The sequence below is a fragment of the Canis lupus genome, chromosome 9 (genome assembly GCF_003254725.2).
Source record: "Canis lupus dingo isolate Sandy chromosome 9, ASM325472v2, whole genome shotgun sequence".
Taxonomy (NCBI): domain Eukaryota; kingdom Metazoa; phylum Chordata; class Mammalia; order Carnivora; family Canidae; genus Canis; species Canis lupus.
Window position 1 is genome coordinate 56,462,637 of NC_064251.1, and position 16,721 is coordinate 56,479,357.

General features: G+C 47.5%; 1 protein-coding gene across 1 annotated transcript; it reads left to right on the forward strand.

Moving 5' to 3' along the window:
• The first annotated feature begins 264 nt into the window (after positions 1–264).
• TRUB2 (TruB pseudouridine synthase family member 2) lies at positions 265–10,134 on the forward strand. Its single transcript, XM_025475317.3, has 8 exons — positions 265–398; positions 744–875; positions 2,655–2,729; positions 3,743–3,804; positions 5,142–5,223; positions 7,936–8,008; positions 8,515–8,651; positions 9,364–10,134. The coding sequence occupies exons 1-8, from the start codon at positions 290–292 to the stop codon at positions 9,645–9,647; spliced, it is 954 nt and encodes a 317-aa protein (XP_025331102.1). The 5' UTR covers positions 265–289; the 3' UTR covers positions 9,648–10,134.
• The last annotated feature ends 6,587 nt before the right edge of the window (positions 10,135–16,721 follow it).

Sequence of the window (16,721 nt, forward strand, 5' to 3'; positions counted from 1 at the left end):
AGGGAAACCCAGGCGACCTGTCTATCACCTGCTTCCACCGAAGCAAAACTCTCCCCATTTCCCTTCACTTCCGGCAAGGGTCCCCAGGTGAGCCCCGCTAGCTTGGGGTTCAGCGCCGGACCCCAATTCTCTCTCCCCTGCGCGTTTTCCCGGAGGCCAATAAGACGTGAACCTCTTCCGGCTGCGAAACATGGCGGCGCTCATGCTCCGGACCTCATTTAGGGTGGGACCGTACGGCACTTCCGTTCAAGAGCAGCTGTTCCGCCAGCCCGCGCCGCGGGCTTTGAGCATGGGGTCCTGCGCCCTGGCGCGGCTGCAGGGGCTCTTCGCGGTCTACAAACCCCCGGGGCTAAAGTGGAAGCACCTGCGGGACACCGTGGAGCTGCAGCTTCTGAAGGGTGAGTGCCTGGAACCAGACCCACGATCCCGCTCCGCCGCTTCTCCCGGGAGTCCACCTCCGCCTCTCATCCTTCCGGCAAAGTGAAGTCATGTGACCCAGGCTCCTGGGCAGAGCTTATTCTGCACACCGTTACTCCTCACATTCCCCTGCGTTCAGATGGCCAAATAGTGTCCATTATCCTAAGTCGTAGAGTCGGAATTTGAACCCAGGCCTGTCTCTGAGCTGCTATCCTATACGTCGTGGGTTTTGTCTTCTACGTCTGCACACCTCCCCGTCCCCACCCCCCCCACCCCCAGGTGTTTGGACAAAATTGACCTCATGCCCTTTACCTTTGTGTACTCAGGTGTCAATGCTGGGAAGCCTCCTGCCCCTGAACAGCGTGTTCGTTTCCTGCTAGGACCCGTAGGAAGCGATGAAGAGAAGGAGCTTACCCTCACAGCCACCAGTGTGCCCACCCTCACCAACCATCCCCTGGGTAAGGGGGCCTGGGTGTCACCTCCCAGGCAGTCTCTGCGCAGAATCCGTGTCCCAGTCGGTACTCAGACTCCCGTCCCAGATCCCTTGATGGGCCGCAGTGGGGATGAAGTATTTGACCAGGAGTCGCCAAATTTTCTGGAAAGGTCCAGATAGCAAATGCTTTAGGTTTTGCAGGCCCAGTTCTGCCATTGCAGTGCAGAGAACCTGTAGGTAGTATGGAATGCAATGAACCTGACTGTGTTCCAATAAAGCTTTAGTTATGGAAAGTGACATTTGAGTTTCATATACTTTTCCTATGTCACAAAATATTATTCTCTTGATTCTTTTGGAACCACTGAAATATGAAAAAAAAATTTAACTCATGGGCTTAAAAAAACAGGCTTGAGGATTTGGCCTGTGGACTGTAGTTTTCTGACACCTTTTAACTATTCTGGGACTCCAGTTGGGAGATGAGACCTTCAGGTAGAAGTCCTAAGGCAGATGTTTTGGGTTCTTGGGAAAGGGTGATTTTTTTTTTCATTAAATATTTAATTTATTTATTCACGAGAGACACACACAGAGAGGCAGAGACATAGGCAGAGGGAGAGGCAGGCTCCCTGCGGGGAACAGGATGTCTGACTCTATCTGAGGACCCCCAGGATCATGACCTAAGCCAAAGGCAGACAGCCATTAAGCCACCCAGGTGCCCTGAAAGAGTGATTTTTTTTTTTTTTTTTTAGTCAACAAAGCTACCCAAGAATGGAACTAGTGATAATGAGTTCTTTGTCACTAGACAGTATTAGGAAGACTGATAGACTTGATCAGAAACCACTAAAACCCCTTTGGCAGTGATATTTAGTGACTTTACAGTGTAGCAATAACAAGTATGTACTGAGGATCTCTTCTATATTAGATACTGTGTTAAGCTCTCGCCAAGTACCATTTCATTAAATTTTCACCACAACCCTGTGAAGTGAGTCCTGTTCTCATTTCACAAATGCTCAATGTTGACATTAAGTAACCTAGCCTATATTCAGTAGGCTCTTAACCATCCTGTATCCTTCCCCTAAGTACCTCTTGTTCTGTAGAAGTGTATGTGCTTCTGGCTCATTCCTTCATGCAGTTTTTTTTTTTTTTTTAACAGCATTATTGAGATATACACAAAAACACACATTTTTATTTTTTTATTTTTAAAACCCACATTTTTAAAAAAAGATTTTATTCATTTATTTGAGAGAGAGCACATGTGCATGTGTGGAGCCCAAAGCAGGGCTCAATCCCAGGACCTTGAGATCATGACTCCAGGTGAAACTAAGAGTCAGGTGCTCAACTAAGCCACCCAGCCCGCCCCCACATGTTTTACTGTATATATTTTTAATGAGTTATTCATTCTTTCAGTAGTTACTTTCTGAGCACCTAGTGAATTCTGGGCTCTGGGGGTAGAACTAGGGACCCAGGCCCCACCTTCAGGAACTTACCACCTCCATTTTCTTACCGGAGTGGCAGACTCTTCTGCCACAGCTGAGTAGGAAAGTTGAGTCCCAGTGTTAAGTCCAGTCCAGTCAAAACCTCTCACAGGGGGAATGATGATAGGGAGATTAACAAGCCCTTTTTCTGGGCCCAGGGAGCTGAGGAAATGGTTCTGGGCCTCAGATTCCATGGTAGGAAGCAAGAGTCCAACCTGATCCTGGTTTGGGGTCCATGAGGCTACGTCCTAGGAATGAAGCAATTGTGCAGGCTGAAATCATCCTGGAGGCTGGATTCATTGAGGAAAGGGACCTTGTTTGTTTCTTTCTAGTCTGCGGACCAGCATTCACCAGCCTGAAGGTTGGTGTGGGACACCGTCTGGATGCCCAGGCGTCTGGGGTGCTTGGTAAGTGATGTAGTGAGCCTAGGGTGCAGTGATACAGGCTTGGGGGAAGACTGGGGAGCAACGATGAACCCAGGCCACTTCCATCCTGACAGCCGTTTCCCACTGCTGTCCTCCTTCGCTGATTCCTGCCCCAAGTCTGATCAGCTGGTGGAATGGGGGGAATGTCCTAATTGCCCACTTTGTGCATATGTTTTCATTAGATAGATAGTTTATGATTTTATGAAGAAAAGAAGGCTCCAGGAGCTTAGCTGACTTGTTCGGTGTTATGTGGCTGGTGAATGACCCTGGTCCAGGGAGCAAAAGCTTTCACTTGTGTGGGGTAGCCAAGAGCATGACTCTGGCCCTACTGGCCAGGATCTGAATGTCTTTGGAGCTGGACACACAAAGCCCTGAGTCATGAACCATCTGTGTCCCCAGGGCAGGCGGTGGCCACATCCTCCATGCGCGGTAGTCACAATCCCCTTGTCTCATTTCCTGGGCACAGGCAGGGAGACATGATCTCATGCTCCCTCTCCCTGTCCTCCCTCTCCAGGAGTGAATGGAGGGTCATTCTCTGCTTTCTTCAGAGGGAGAAACAGGCAGGAATGGCCACAGTGCCCCTTTATCGGGCCCTTCCTTTGTTCTGACTTCTTTCTGTGCATTGCCTCAATCTTCAAAACAGCCACAGGGATCAGAAGTATTTTGTATCCCCATTTTACTGATGGGGGAGCTTGAGGCCCAAGGAGGCTATTGGACAAGCTTAGAGCCACCCCAGATTTGAGTGTAGGTCTATGTGACTGGGCCAGTGGTCTCTTTCTTTTGAGTGCATCAGAAAGAACCCCCTGGGGCGCTCACGAAGTATCCGAGGCCCCTCCCCTCCATGAGTCAGAGTCAGTACAAATGGGTGGGCCCAGAAACCTGCATTTTTTGTAACATCAGAGGCGGAAGTATTCTGGTGGTGGTTGTAGGACTTGGAGATCTCAGGGAAATGGGGAGGGGGAACTAGGTGTGAGATCAGCCTGGGTGTCTTCCAGTACTCGGCGTGGGACATGGACGCAGGCTCCTCACCAGCATGTACAATGCTCACCTCACCAAGGTATGGGGGCGCTGGGGACAGCTCATTTAGCCCTTGGTCCTTTCCCTGGGGGTCACTGGTGAGAGTCAAGCTGAGAGGACTCCGTGGGGGAACACCTAGGCCATTAGCCAGTGTTGTTTCATGGCCATGTGCTGGGGGAGACTGTGTGAATAGCATGGTAATAACTTCCAGCTTTCTTTACTGCGTACCAGCCACTGTGCACTGAGCATTGCACGTGGACTCCTTGTAGATGCCTCACAACCCACCTTCCAGATGAGACCACTGAGGCACAGAGAAGGGATATCATTTGCCCAGAGTTGTGCAGCCTGTAAGGAATGGAGCTGTGATTTGAACCTGGATCTGTCTGACACCAGAGCCTGATCATGATGCCACTCCTCTCTCCCCCCAAGACTGAGAAGTGGCTGTCACCATCCACGCATCAGGGAGCTTGCATCTGGGCTGGGGCCATAGGGTCTGGTACCATGAGTGGGGACAGAGGTGCTGCATTAGAGAGCCTCCATTTCTAGTGGTTAAGAGCACAGATTCTGGAGCAAGTTGGCTTTATTTATTTTTAATTGTTTTTTCTTTTTTTAAAGATTTTATTTATTTATTCATGAGAGACAGAGAGAGAGAGAGGCAGAGGGAGAAGCGGGCTCCATGCAGGGAGCGCGACATGGGACTCGATCCCAGGTCTCCAGGATCAGGCCCTGGACTGAAGGCGGCACTAAACCGCTGAGCCACCTGGGCTGCCCGCCAGTTGGCTTTAGTTTGAAACAATTCCCTGTCCTGCCAGCTGTAGGTCCCTGTGTGGATTATTTAGCATCTGGGTTCCTCCATTTCCTCATCTGTAAAATGGGAGAGATGATAGTACCTCCTGTATAGGGTTACTCTGAAGATTGTTAGCTAACTCCATGCAACATACTTAGCACAGTCACTGGCACATGGTAAATGCTCAATAAATTACTGCTGTTGCCATCATCTCTTCCTTGTGGCAGAGGCCATTAGCTGCACAGATCATATTTGGAGGCTGGAGAAAAGTCAACAGGGTGCACTGGGAGGAGTTGTCAGGCTAGAGAGGAGATCAGAGGCATGGGGCGGTTGTGGTAGGGCTGTCACTGCCCTTTGTGGGCAAGTGCCTGCTGTCATAGGGAAGTCTGGTGCCCTTCCCTGGGAGCGCAGTAGGGTGGCTGGGTGGGGGCTGAGTGCCTGGCTCCCTAACGGGAGACCGGAGGACCCTGCCCCACCTGCAGACTGTCTAGCAGGTTATGGGGGAGGGGGTGTAAGGTGACACACCTCCCTTCTCAGTGCTGAGGGAGAGCAGTGACACTAACCACATCTTCCCTTTCCTATCCCCATAGGATTACACAATACGTGGCCTCCTGGGCAAAGCCACAGATGACTTCTGTGAGGATGGGCAGCTGGTGGAGAAGTCAACATATGGTGAGAGCCCACAGGAGCCTAGGGCAATGGGAGTAGCTATGATTGCCTTTGCATTTGCTCTCCCTTGATTCCTTACCCCTACACAGGCCACACAGCCCTCAGTGACTTTAGCACAGTAAGTTTGAGCTGGCTACTGGAGGGCTTTGGGCATGTCACTCTGTCTTCCAGGTACAAATGCCCTGTGCTTCCCCTGTGCCTCCCCACCTAGCATAAATGTCACCTCAGGGAAGCTCCTCTCACCCACAGATGAATTACATGGACTCTCAGAACAGTAATCAACTAATGCTTAGTAATTTTTTTTTTTTTAATTTACTTCTTTGAGAGAGAGAGAGAGAGCGAGCGAGCCACGCTGCATGGGGAGGGGCAGAGGCAGAGGGGGAGAATTTCAAGCCAACTCTTGTTGAGCGTGGAGCCTGATTCAGGGCTCAATCCCACAACTCCAAGATTGTGACCTGAACCAAAATCAACAGTCCAATGCTCAACCAACTGAGCCACCTAGGCACCCCATGATTAGTGATTATTTAATATCTGTCTTCCCACCACACTGTCATGAGAGCAAGGACCATGTCATTCCACTCCTGTAGTTCCATACAGTGCAGAGCCTGGGACATGGAAGTGCTTGTTGGTTGGGTAGAAAGATGGAAAGGTGGATGGGTGGGTGGGTAAGTGGGTGGATGTATAGTTGGATGGCTTATTCTTCACTTCTTACTCTATGTTCTAACACTTTCTATAAGATCTATTACATTTTCTTATTTGACTTATGTTTTGGGGCACTGACCATGTTCCAGGCTCTTGGAGAGGGGAGATACAATGAATCGGATGGCGTCCCTAATTTCAGTGAACTCAATCTAGCAGGGAGAGCAAACACACACCTCTGCATCTTCTGGAGAGGATTGTAAATGTGGCAGAATAACACTATATATCTGTACATGTGGGTGTGTCGGCATACAAAACATGTCTAAAGACAGTTACCAAGTTGACACTTCTGGTAGGGAGGAAGCCAGAATTTGGAGGAGGGGCGATGCTTGTTAATGCTGATTTAAATTTCCTTCTTTCTTCCTTTTTTTTTTTTTTTTTTAAGATTTATTTATTTATTTATTTATTTATTTATTTATTTATTTTATTTCAACAAGAGTGCATGCACATGTGTGCAGGGAGAAGGGGCAGAGGGAGAAGATATTAAGTAGGCTCCGCGCTGAGTGCAGAGCCCAATGGAGGGCTGGGTCCCATGACCCTGAGGTCATGACCTGAGCTGAAATCAAGAGTCAGATGCTGTGGCACCTGTGTGGCTCAGTGGTTGAGCATCTACCTTTGACTCAAGTCATGATCCTGGGGTCCTGGGATCAAATCCCGCATTGGGCTTCCCACAGGGAACCTGCTTCTCCCTCTGCCTATGTCTCTACCTCTGTGTCTCATAAATAATAAAATCTTAAAAAAAAAAAAAAAAAAAGGTCAGATGCTTCACGCACTGAGCTACCCAGGTGCCCCCTAATCTAAATTTCTTAAGAAGAGTACTTACATAGATCCTCTTCCTCTGCCACTTCCTCCTGTGTGTGTGTGTGTATACATGCTCTTTCTCTCTCTCAAATAAATATAATAAGTCTTTAAAAAATAAATTTCTAGGGCAGCCCTGGTGGCGCAGTGGTTTAGCGCCGCCTGCAGCCCAGGGCGTGGTCCTGGGGAGTCTGGATCCAGTCCCACGTCAGGCTCCCTACTTCTCCCTCTGCCTGTGTCTCTGTCTCTCTCTCTCTCTGTCTCTATGAATAAATAAATAAAATCTTTTAAAAAAAATTTCTTGGGGATCCCTGGGTGGCTCAGTGGTTTAGTGCCTGCCTTTGGCCCAGGGTGTGATCCTGGAGTCCCAGGATCAAGTCCCACATCAGGCTGCATGGAGCCTGCTTCTCCCTCTGCCTGTGTCTCTGCCTCTCCTTCTCTCTCTGTGACTATCATAAATAAATAAAAATTAAAAAAAATAAAAAAAAATTGGGGCTCAAGGGACTTGGCTTAGAATATTGGAGAAGTCAGGGCACCTGGGTGGCTTAGTGGTTGAGCATCTGCCTTCAGCTCAGGGCGTGATCCTGGGCTCAGGGATCGAGTCCCACTTTGGGTTCCCTGAAAGGAGTCTGCTTCTTTCTCTGCCTATGTCTCTGCCTCTCTCTCTCTGTCTCTCATGAATAAATAAATAAAATAAAATATTTTTAAAAAATATATATTGGATAAGTCTTATGATGGCTTTGAGTTTCCAAAAGAAACTTGTTGGGCAGCCCGGGTGGTTCAGCAGTTTAGTGCCGCCTTTGGCCCAGGGTGTGATCCTGGAGACCCGAGATCGAGTCCCACGTCAGGCTCCCTGCATGGAGGCTGCTTCTCCCTCTGCCTGTGTCTCTGCCTTCCTCTGTCTGTCTATCTGTCTCTCTCTCTGTCTCTCATGGATAAATAAATAATCTTAGAAAAAGAAACTTGTTAACTTGGAGTCTGTGAGCCCCTTAATAATGTCCTCACAAAGTTAAGTTCAGGCATAACTTTCTGAGAAGAGGTCCTGGCTTTTGTAAGATTCTCAAAGAACTCTCCCCCCCCCCCCCCTCCCTAAATGGGAACTCTGGGACTCCTCTGACTTCCAAGGATAGAGCTGGGTTGAAGGAAGGGAATTTGCCAGTTTGTTGCGGCCCTTCCTCAGCAGGTGCTTGTGTGCTGACTGTCCCCTGGCTTTTCCAGACCATGTGACTAGAGAGAAGCTGGACCGAATCCTGGCCCTGATCCAGGGCTCCCATCAGAAGGCCCTGGTGATGTAAGTGGGGCCCAATCCACACTTTCCTGAAAGGGGCCCTTGAGGAGGTGCAGCAAGAGTGAGAAGTGCCTGCTGGGCTCCATGTAGGCTCTGCCCATCCTGGGGCAGATTCCATGGATCTTTTTAGAGCCTAAAAGCAGACATGAACCACTTCTACCTTTCACAGCCCACAGAAGTGTTTCTTTGTGCCAGACCAGCCCCTGGGGAGACCAGGGGGGAGCAAGAAGCCCCCGCTAGCGTCAGTGGGAGCATATGATTTAGTGGAGAGGAAAGCCAGGAACCCACATCCCAGGACATAGAGGCAGGGTGTAGCAGCAGGCAGTATGTGCGTGGAAGCTGGGGGAACTACGCAGAGGAGGGCAGAGCCTGCTTTGAGGGATTGGAGGGGACAGAGAAGAAGGGGGCTGGAGGAACAGGAAAGATGGAAGGCTCTTTATGAGTGGGTCAGGGCCAGGGGTAAACAGGCCCAGCTCCCCATCCCACACCAACCCCCTTCTGACCCCCAGGTACTCCAACCTGGACTTGCAGACCCAAGAGGCCTATGATATGGCTGTGAGAGGCTTAATCCGGCCCATGGATAAGTCCCCGATGCTGGTAACGGGCATCCGATGCCTCTACTTTGCACCTCCGGAATTCCTCATGGGTAAGTTGCCCCAGGAAGTTGGAGCAGTGTGGGGCTCCTGGGTTTGGGGAGTCACTGTGGAGTGCCCTTGCAGAGGCCAGCACATGCTAGCCCTGACTTCTGCTGGGTAATGCACCAGGGTCCACCTTCCTTCTCAGCCCTGGACTGGACTCGGCCCATCACATGGCACCCAGATCAAATGCTGTCCTGTTTGCTGCCAAGTCACCCTTTGAAGCTAGACCTCAGTGAGCAAGTTATACTTAACTGTTCATTTCCAGAGCCTCCAAGTGTTTCAAGTTGCAGTGGGCTGCAGTGGGCATCCTCACCACCACCACCCCCAGTCCCACCCAGCTCAGCCCCTCCCTCCTTTCTTCTCTGTCTTAGTTACTTGAGTATTGACCAGGACTCTCCCAATAATAAGCACCTTATGTACCTTGTATCTTAAATTCTTCACAACCTCCCATTTTACAGCTGAGCATAGCAGGTCTTAGACCCGGGCAACCTTCTGGGAGTTAACCTGCCCAGAAAGCAAACTCTGATTCTGCAGTTCTGGGTGGGGCCCAAAATTCTGCACGTATGATAAACTTTCAGGGTTGGCCCTTGGGCTACACTTTGAATAGCAAAGCCTAAGGTTATCACACAGCCAAGAGGTATCATGGGTGTGGATTTGGATCAGAAGATACCAGAGGTTGTGCTCCCAACCTTCAGATCTCTTGTTGTGTGTCCCTGGCAGAGGTGCAGTGCATGCATGAGACACAGAAGCAGCTGAGAAGGCTGGTGCATGAGATCGGCCTGGAGCTGAAGACCACTGCTGTCTGCTCCCAAGTACGGCGTACACGTGATGGCTTTTTCACTCTGGACGATGCCCTCCTGAGGACCCAGTGGGACTTACACAGCATCCAGGATGCCATCCAGGCTGCTGCTCCCCGGGTGGCAGCGCAGCTGGAGAAGAGCTTGAGGCCAGGGCATCCAGCAGCTTCCATGTCCAGGCCGGCTCTGGGACTCCAGAGGGCCTAGCTCTGGCTCAGGGCTAGAGAGCTGTTCAGGGCATTGAAAGGCCAGGTGGCTGGCAGGGCAGTGAATGGATAAGATAAGAATTATTGGCAAGCTGGAATTGATAACTGTGCAGAAAGCAAGAGTAGGGGAAACTTTTCTACATATGACATAGAACTCTGAAGTTGTAAGAAAAAAGATCCAACAGATTTGACCCAATTGGGGTTAAAGGAAAAATTTCTTTATGGAGGAAAAGATGATAAACAAATGGTAAGACAGGTAAAAATATGTATGATATGTTTAAGAATGACTATCCAAGGGCACCTGGGTGGCTCAGTCAGTTAAGTGTTTGCCTTTGGCTCAGGTCATGATCTCAGGGTTCTGAGATTGAGCCTGCATGGGGCTCCCTGCTCAGCGGGGAGACTGCTTCTTCCTCTTCTCCTCCCCCCACCCCCGCTCATGTGTGCGCTCACTCTCAAATAAATAAATAAAATCTTTCTTAGAAAAAGAATGAGAATCTGTAATATATAAAGAGCTCTTATAAAACAGTAAGAAAATTGGGCAAATGACATGAATTTGTGTGTGTGTGTGTGTGTGTGTGTGTGTGTGTAAATTCAAATGGCCAATAAACCAGAACTGATGCTTACCCTCTCTAATAATAAAAGACATACAGTAGAAAATCATACGATTTTTCCTGCCTTTCTAAACAATTAATAAAATATCCAGTATGGGTGATGATATGAGAAAATGGGCAACCTGTGCTATTGGTAGGAAGGTGTACAACTTTGTAACCTTTCAGGAATAACTTGGTAGTATGTGTCAAAATTAAAAATACTCTGACTCAGTAGTTACAGTTTCAGGAATCTCTTCTGGCATAAGTTGCAGACAGTTACAGGTACTTAGATTCTCATAGCTGCAATGTAATAGTAACAAATAGGAAACGTCATTACCATCCATCAGTAAAGGACTGGTTAAGTAAACGGCATACAGAGTCAAAGACTCTATCCTAGGGGAGCCTGGCTGGCTCAGTCTGTAGAGCATACAACTCTTGATCTTGGGGTTGTAAATTGGGTGTAGGAATTACTTAAATAAAAACGTTCTTTTCCGGCAGCCCTGGTGGCTCAGCGGTTTAGCGCCACTTTGAGCCCAGGGCGTGATCCTGGAGACCCGGGATGGACTCCCACGTCGGGCTCTCTGCTTGGAGCCTGCTTCTCCCTCTGCCTGTGTCTCTGCCTCTCCCTCTCTCCTTGTGTCTCTCATGAATGAATAAAATCTATAAAAAGAAAAGACAAACAGAAAAAAGGAAAGTTCTTTTCCAATACTCAGGAAAATTATCAAAAACCAATTATTTTTTCTGCCAATTTGATTTTCCTAGGCTTTGGACATCTTGATCCCTTGTGGATGGTTTGGTTTTGTTTTGTTTTGTTTTGTTTTGTTTGTTTGGGCCTGACTCTATCCACGTGGATCTCTTCCCTCTCAATATTATTCCCCTAATAATATTTTAGTCTCTATCCACTAAGTGGAAGTATTCCCACTTAAAACATTTGGGCTAGAAGGAGCAACTTAGCATCTGGCTAAGGTTCCAATTTCGGGGGGATGCCTGGGTGGCTTAGTGGTTGAGCATCTGCCTTTGGCTCAGGTCGTGATCCTGGGGTCCTGGGATCAAGTCCCACATTGGTCTCCCCACAGGCAGCCTGCTTCTGTCTCTGCCTAGGTCTCTGCCTCTCCCTCTGTGTCTCTCATGAATAAATAAAATATTTTTTTAAAAACTGTTCAAAGGTTCAAATCTGGGCCCCAAGGGGAGGCAGTGCATATTTCTCATGCGTGCTGTCACCCTGGGAGAGGAGGCCCCAGCCACTGCAGCTCCCTCACCCTCACAAGGGGGCATTGCACAGTTCAGAGCAGTGCTGAGCAGGTGTGGCTCTGCTGGCTTCTGGCTGCGGGGCCTCAGAAGCTCAGCTTCCTTATACATAACATGAGAATTGTGATCTTGCCTACCTGGTGGGCTTGTAACAAATGAAGTCATGGTGAGGTTCTTGCCCTGGTGCCTGACATGTAAGACTTGCTCTGTGAGTGAGCCGCCTGCTCGCTATGGCTACTTTCTTCTGAACAGTGACCTAAAAGAATTGTCACAGAGTCAGAGGCCTTCTCTCCATCCCTCCTATTTATCTGGCATAAACATCAGCTAGGAATTTGACAAACACACCTCGGCCAGATGATCAAGGTCAACAGCAACAGTGATAAGTTGTGTTGCTGGTAATGTCCTCTTGATAAGATGTAATGAAAATGACACTTTACCTCTGTGGTCTTCTTCCTAGTAATCCATAGCCGCAGTCTTATGAGAAAGACATGGGTCAGGTTCAGGTAATGAGGCATCCTACAAAATACCTGACCAGTACTTCTCAAAACTATCAAGGTCGTTAAAAGCAGTGAAGTCTGAGAAACCACTACAGCCAAGAAGAACCTAAGGAGACATGATGAGTAGATATACTGTGGGATCCTGGAACAGAAAAAGAGGACTTTAGGTAAAAATAAAAGAAATCTAAATAATTTCTGGGCATTAGTAAATAGTAATGTATCAATATTGGTTTGTTAATTTTTTAAGTTTATTTATTTGAGAAAGAGAATGAGCACAACTGGAGGGGAGGGGCAGAGGGAGAGGCAGACTCCCCACTGAGCAGGGCGCCCAACATAGAATTCGATCCCAGGACCCCAGGATCATGACCCGAACTGAAGGCAGATGCTCAACTGACTGAGCTACCCAGGCACCCTGGTTTGTTTTGTAACAAATACATTACTGTAAAATGTTAATAGTACAATAGTGTGGCAAACTAGTGCTGAATGTATGGGAATTCTCTGTACTATCATCTTGATTTTTCTGCAAACAACTGTTGTAAAAAAAAAAAGTCTACAAAAAAAAAAAAAGAAAGAGATCGAGGTGCCAGTTAAGCATCCAACCCTTAATCCAACCCTTACCAAGCTCAGGTAACAGTCACAACGGTCATGAGAGTGAGCCATGTGTCAGGCTCTGCACTGAATGGGGAGTCAGTTTGAGGATTCTCTCTCTCTCCCTCTTCCTCTGCCCCTCCTTAACTCCCCTCAGTTGTGCACTTTCTTTCTCTGGGTGTCAAATAAACAAATCTTAAAAAAAAAAAAAAAAAAGCTGGAGAGACTTTTGAGAATCCAGATTTTTTTTTTTTTTTTTTTTGGAGTTGAGAATCCAGATTCTAACCCCAAACTTTGGATTCTGACTTAGTGGATCTGGAGTGAGGCCTGGAAATCTGCATTTTAGCAAGTCCCTAAGAATTCTGATACCAGAAGTGTAAAAAACAGGGGCCCCCAGGAGCCAGCTAAGCATTGTCATTCCCCTCTGGTCTTCAGGAACCACATTAATGGCTACTTGAGGCCCATTTGAGAAGAGAGTAGCCAACAGCCATGAATGACAGGGCATGGTGTGCTAGTTAGTAAGGTTACTCTATCAGAGTATCACAAACCAAGTGGCTTCAACAGTGAAAAGCTATTGTTGGGACGCCTGGGTGGCTCAGCAGTTGAGTGTCTGCCTTCAGTTGATTTTATTGTGGCCTGATCTCAGGATCCTGGATTGAGTCCCACATCGAGCTCCTTGCAGGGAGTCTGCTTTTCCCTCTGCTCTCTCTGTGTGTGTCTCTCATGAGTAAATAAATAAAATCTTTTTTTTTTAAGATTTTATTTATCCATTCATGAGTACACACAGAGAGAGAGAGAGGCAGAGACACAGGCAGAGGGAGAAGCAGGCTCCACGCAGGGAGCCCGATGTGGGACTTGATCCCGGGTCTCCAGGATCACGCCCTGGGCCAAAGGCAGGCACCAAACCGCTGAGCCACCCAGAAATCCCATAAATAAATAAAATCTTAAAAAAAAAAAAAAAAAGGGAAAGCTATTGTCTTGCAACAGGCCAAACGTAAAAGGCTAGAGATCCAAGATCAGGGTGTCAGCAGGGTCAATTCTTTTTGAGGGATGTGAGGAAGTAAGTGTGCCAAGCTTCTCTCCTGGCTTCTGCTGATTTGCTGACAATTTTTGGTGTTCCTTGGTTTGTAGAAGCATTGCTCAAATCTCTGCCTTCAGGTTCACATGGCTTTTTCCCCCATATACATGCCTGTGTCCAAACTTCCCCTTTCATAAGGACACTGTTCAGATTAGGAACCTGCTGTACTCAGTATTACCTCTTCTTAACTAATTACATCTGTAATGACCCTATTTTTAAAAAAATCAGATTCTGAGGTACTAGGGATTAGGACTTCCATATGAGAATTGTGTAGGGACACAATTTGACCCACAACACATGGTTAGACATTCATGTGGGCTGGCTCAGTGCTCCTCAGAGCACTATTGTCATATGGCCAGAAGATTCCCCCAAGGTCAGGGCATGCTCCATACTCCCCTCCACATCTGCTGCAGATTGCCTGGGGCAAGTGTCATGCTATGGTTAGTCCATGCTCCCTTAGGAGCTCTTTGCTAGGAGTAGTAGGGGTCAGAGCTGCTCACAGACTTCTGTGCCAGCCTGGGGTAGTGGGGAGAGCTCAGGGCCCCAGTGTATCTAGAGGGTGGCGACCCAGAGTCAGGAAATCCAGCTGTCCCCTCCGGGGCCTCTCTCCAGTACTTTACCAAGCATCTCCCCTTCCCTTCCCCAACTAAAAATTTAAACTTTTTACTTAATGGCACTGTATATAAGAAGTCTATCTCGATCTCATTCTAGGATTTACAAAATTTGGGTAGTTGGTCTTAGATTACAAAACAAATATGGTGTGCCTGCGGGGCACAGTCGGTAAAGCGTCCAACTCTTTGTTTCAGCTTGGGTTGTGACCTCAGGGTTGTGAAATCAGGCCCCACATCGGGCTCCCCACTCAGAGCGCAGTCTAAGACTCACTCCCTCTGTCCCTTCCCACTGCTTGCTCTTGGGTTCTCTCTCTCTCAAATAAATAAATAAATAAATAAATAAATAAATAAATAAATAAATAAATAAAACAGAAATATATCTCTAGGAGTCTGTTGAGATGAGGACTTTGTCTACCGCATTCAGTAGAGCCACACCATGTGCTCCTAGGATGAGACATGTGTTTGTCAAGGCTCTTCAGAGAAACAGAACCAACAGGAAGTGCATATACAAAGAGAGATTTATTTGAAGAAATTTGATCATGTGGGGCACCTGGTTGGCTAAGTTGGTAGAGTGTGTGATTTTTGATCTCAGAGTAGTGAGGTGGAGCCCCAATTCGGCATAGAGATCCTATAAATAACCAAACAAACAAACAAACTTAAAAATTGTATTTACTGATATTATTGTGGAGCCTGGCAAGTTCAAAATCTTCAGGGTAGGGCAGCAGGCGGCAGGCTGAAGACCAAGGGGAGAGTTGATATTGCAGCTCGAGTCCCAAAAGAGTCCAGAAACAGAATTCCCTTTTTTGTGGGGGATTCAGTTTCAGATTTTTGCTTTTTCTTTTTTCTTCTTTTAAGGCCTGCAATTGATTGAATAAGCCCCACCCACTCTGCAAAGAGTAACCAGATAAATCTACAGATACTAGTGTTTGACTAAGTATCTGAATACTTGCCCCAAACTTCATCACAACAGGATGTATCTCTTTTTCATTTAGGAACACTATGCATACTCCCTATGCAGGCTGAAATGGTCCAAGAGGTGCTGTGGGATTGACCATCTGGGTTTGAATCCCAGCCCTACCTTTCCTCTGTGCATGAACTGAGCCAGTAACTCCACGTGAGTGAGTCTTGTTTTCCTCCATCTGTTGGGTAGAAGTGATGACAATGGTGCCTGTCTCGTGGAGGAATAAGATGAGCCAGGATGAGCCAGATGAGTAAATGCCTCCAGAGAGTTTTCTTTGTGCCAGGCCCTGGGCTAAGAGCAGTAACAGATCTGATCTCATTTAATCCTCAAACAGGCCTAGGGTTTAGGCACTATGGCTATCCCTGTTTTACAGAAAAGGAAACTGAGGGCAAATGACACCTTAAAGACACCCAGCAAGGGAGTTCAGAGCCAGGGATCAGATCTTTGGTGTCCAGAGTGACCATTCCTAACCACTATGCATCCTGCCTCTCTGCTAGAGCTATTGCTGCTTTTGTGCTAGTGGCTTACTAACTAGTCCCAGGCCTGGCACACAGTAGGTGCTTAGTAACTGCGTTTAAGGAATTCAATACCTGTTATGATATTGAGATATAATAAGAAATACAAATTTTGGTCTTCCTCCCCAGCTTCTGGCCAGAGCACCTAAAACCTCTATGATTTCCTAAGTGATAAAGGTGAAAGGAACACCTTTTGGGTTTTGTTTGTGTGTTTGTTTTTTAAAGGTTTTATAATTGGGACGCCTGGGTGGCTCAGTGCTTGAGCATCTGCCTTAGGCTCAGGGCGTGATCCCGGGGTCCTGGGATCAACATAGGTCCAAGCTTATGTCTCTGTCTCTCTCTTTCTGTGTCTCTCATGAATAAATAAATAAAATCTTTTAAAAAATTAAAAAATAAAGATTTTATAATCGCTTCTCAGTTTTTTGGCTAAGATCAAGTTTTTTTTTTTTTTAAGATTATTTATTTATTCATGAGAGAGAGAGAGAGAGAGAGTGGCAGAGACACAGGCAGAGGGAGAAGCAGGCTCCATGCAGGGAGCCTGATGTGACAGGACTCCAGGATCACACGCTGGGCCAAAGGCAGGCGCTAAACCGCTGAGCCACCCAGGGATCCCCTCAAGTGTTTTTTTAATAAAGATTTTATTTACTTATTTGAGAGAGAGTGAGAACACAAGTGGGGGAAAGGCAGAGGGAGAAGGAGAAACAGGTTTCCCACTGAGCAGGGAACCGGATGTGGAGCTCAAACCTAGGACCCTGAGATCATGACCTGAGCTGAAGGCAGATGCTTGACTGTCTGAGCCACCCAGGCAGCCTGAAAAGAACACCTTTTGCTATTCATAATAAGGCCCCATTTCAACCACACCTGCCTACTAATGGGAACTTTGTAAAAAATCCCTAAATGATGTGGTTCAGAGAGTTTCCATGTTAGGGAACACATCTAGGTGCCAGGCAGGTGGCGTACCCGGAGAGGACATGGAAGCTCCGTGCG

Excerpts from the sequence above, each read along its gene's own strand:
- TRUB2 (XM_025475317.3), top strand. The coding sequence starts at position 290 with ATGGGGTCCTGCGCCCTGGCGCGGCTGCAGGGGCTCTTCGCGGTCTAC. Across the intron at positions 5,224-7,935 it reads GGTGGAGAAGTCAACATATG|ACCATGTGACTAGAGAGAAG; the intron begins GTGAGAGCCCAC and ends TGGCTTTTCCAG. Across the intron at positions 8,652-9,363 it reads ACCTCCGGAATTCCTCATGG|AGGTGCAGTGCATGCATGAG; the intron begins GTAAGTTGCCCC and ends TGTCCCTGGCAG.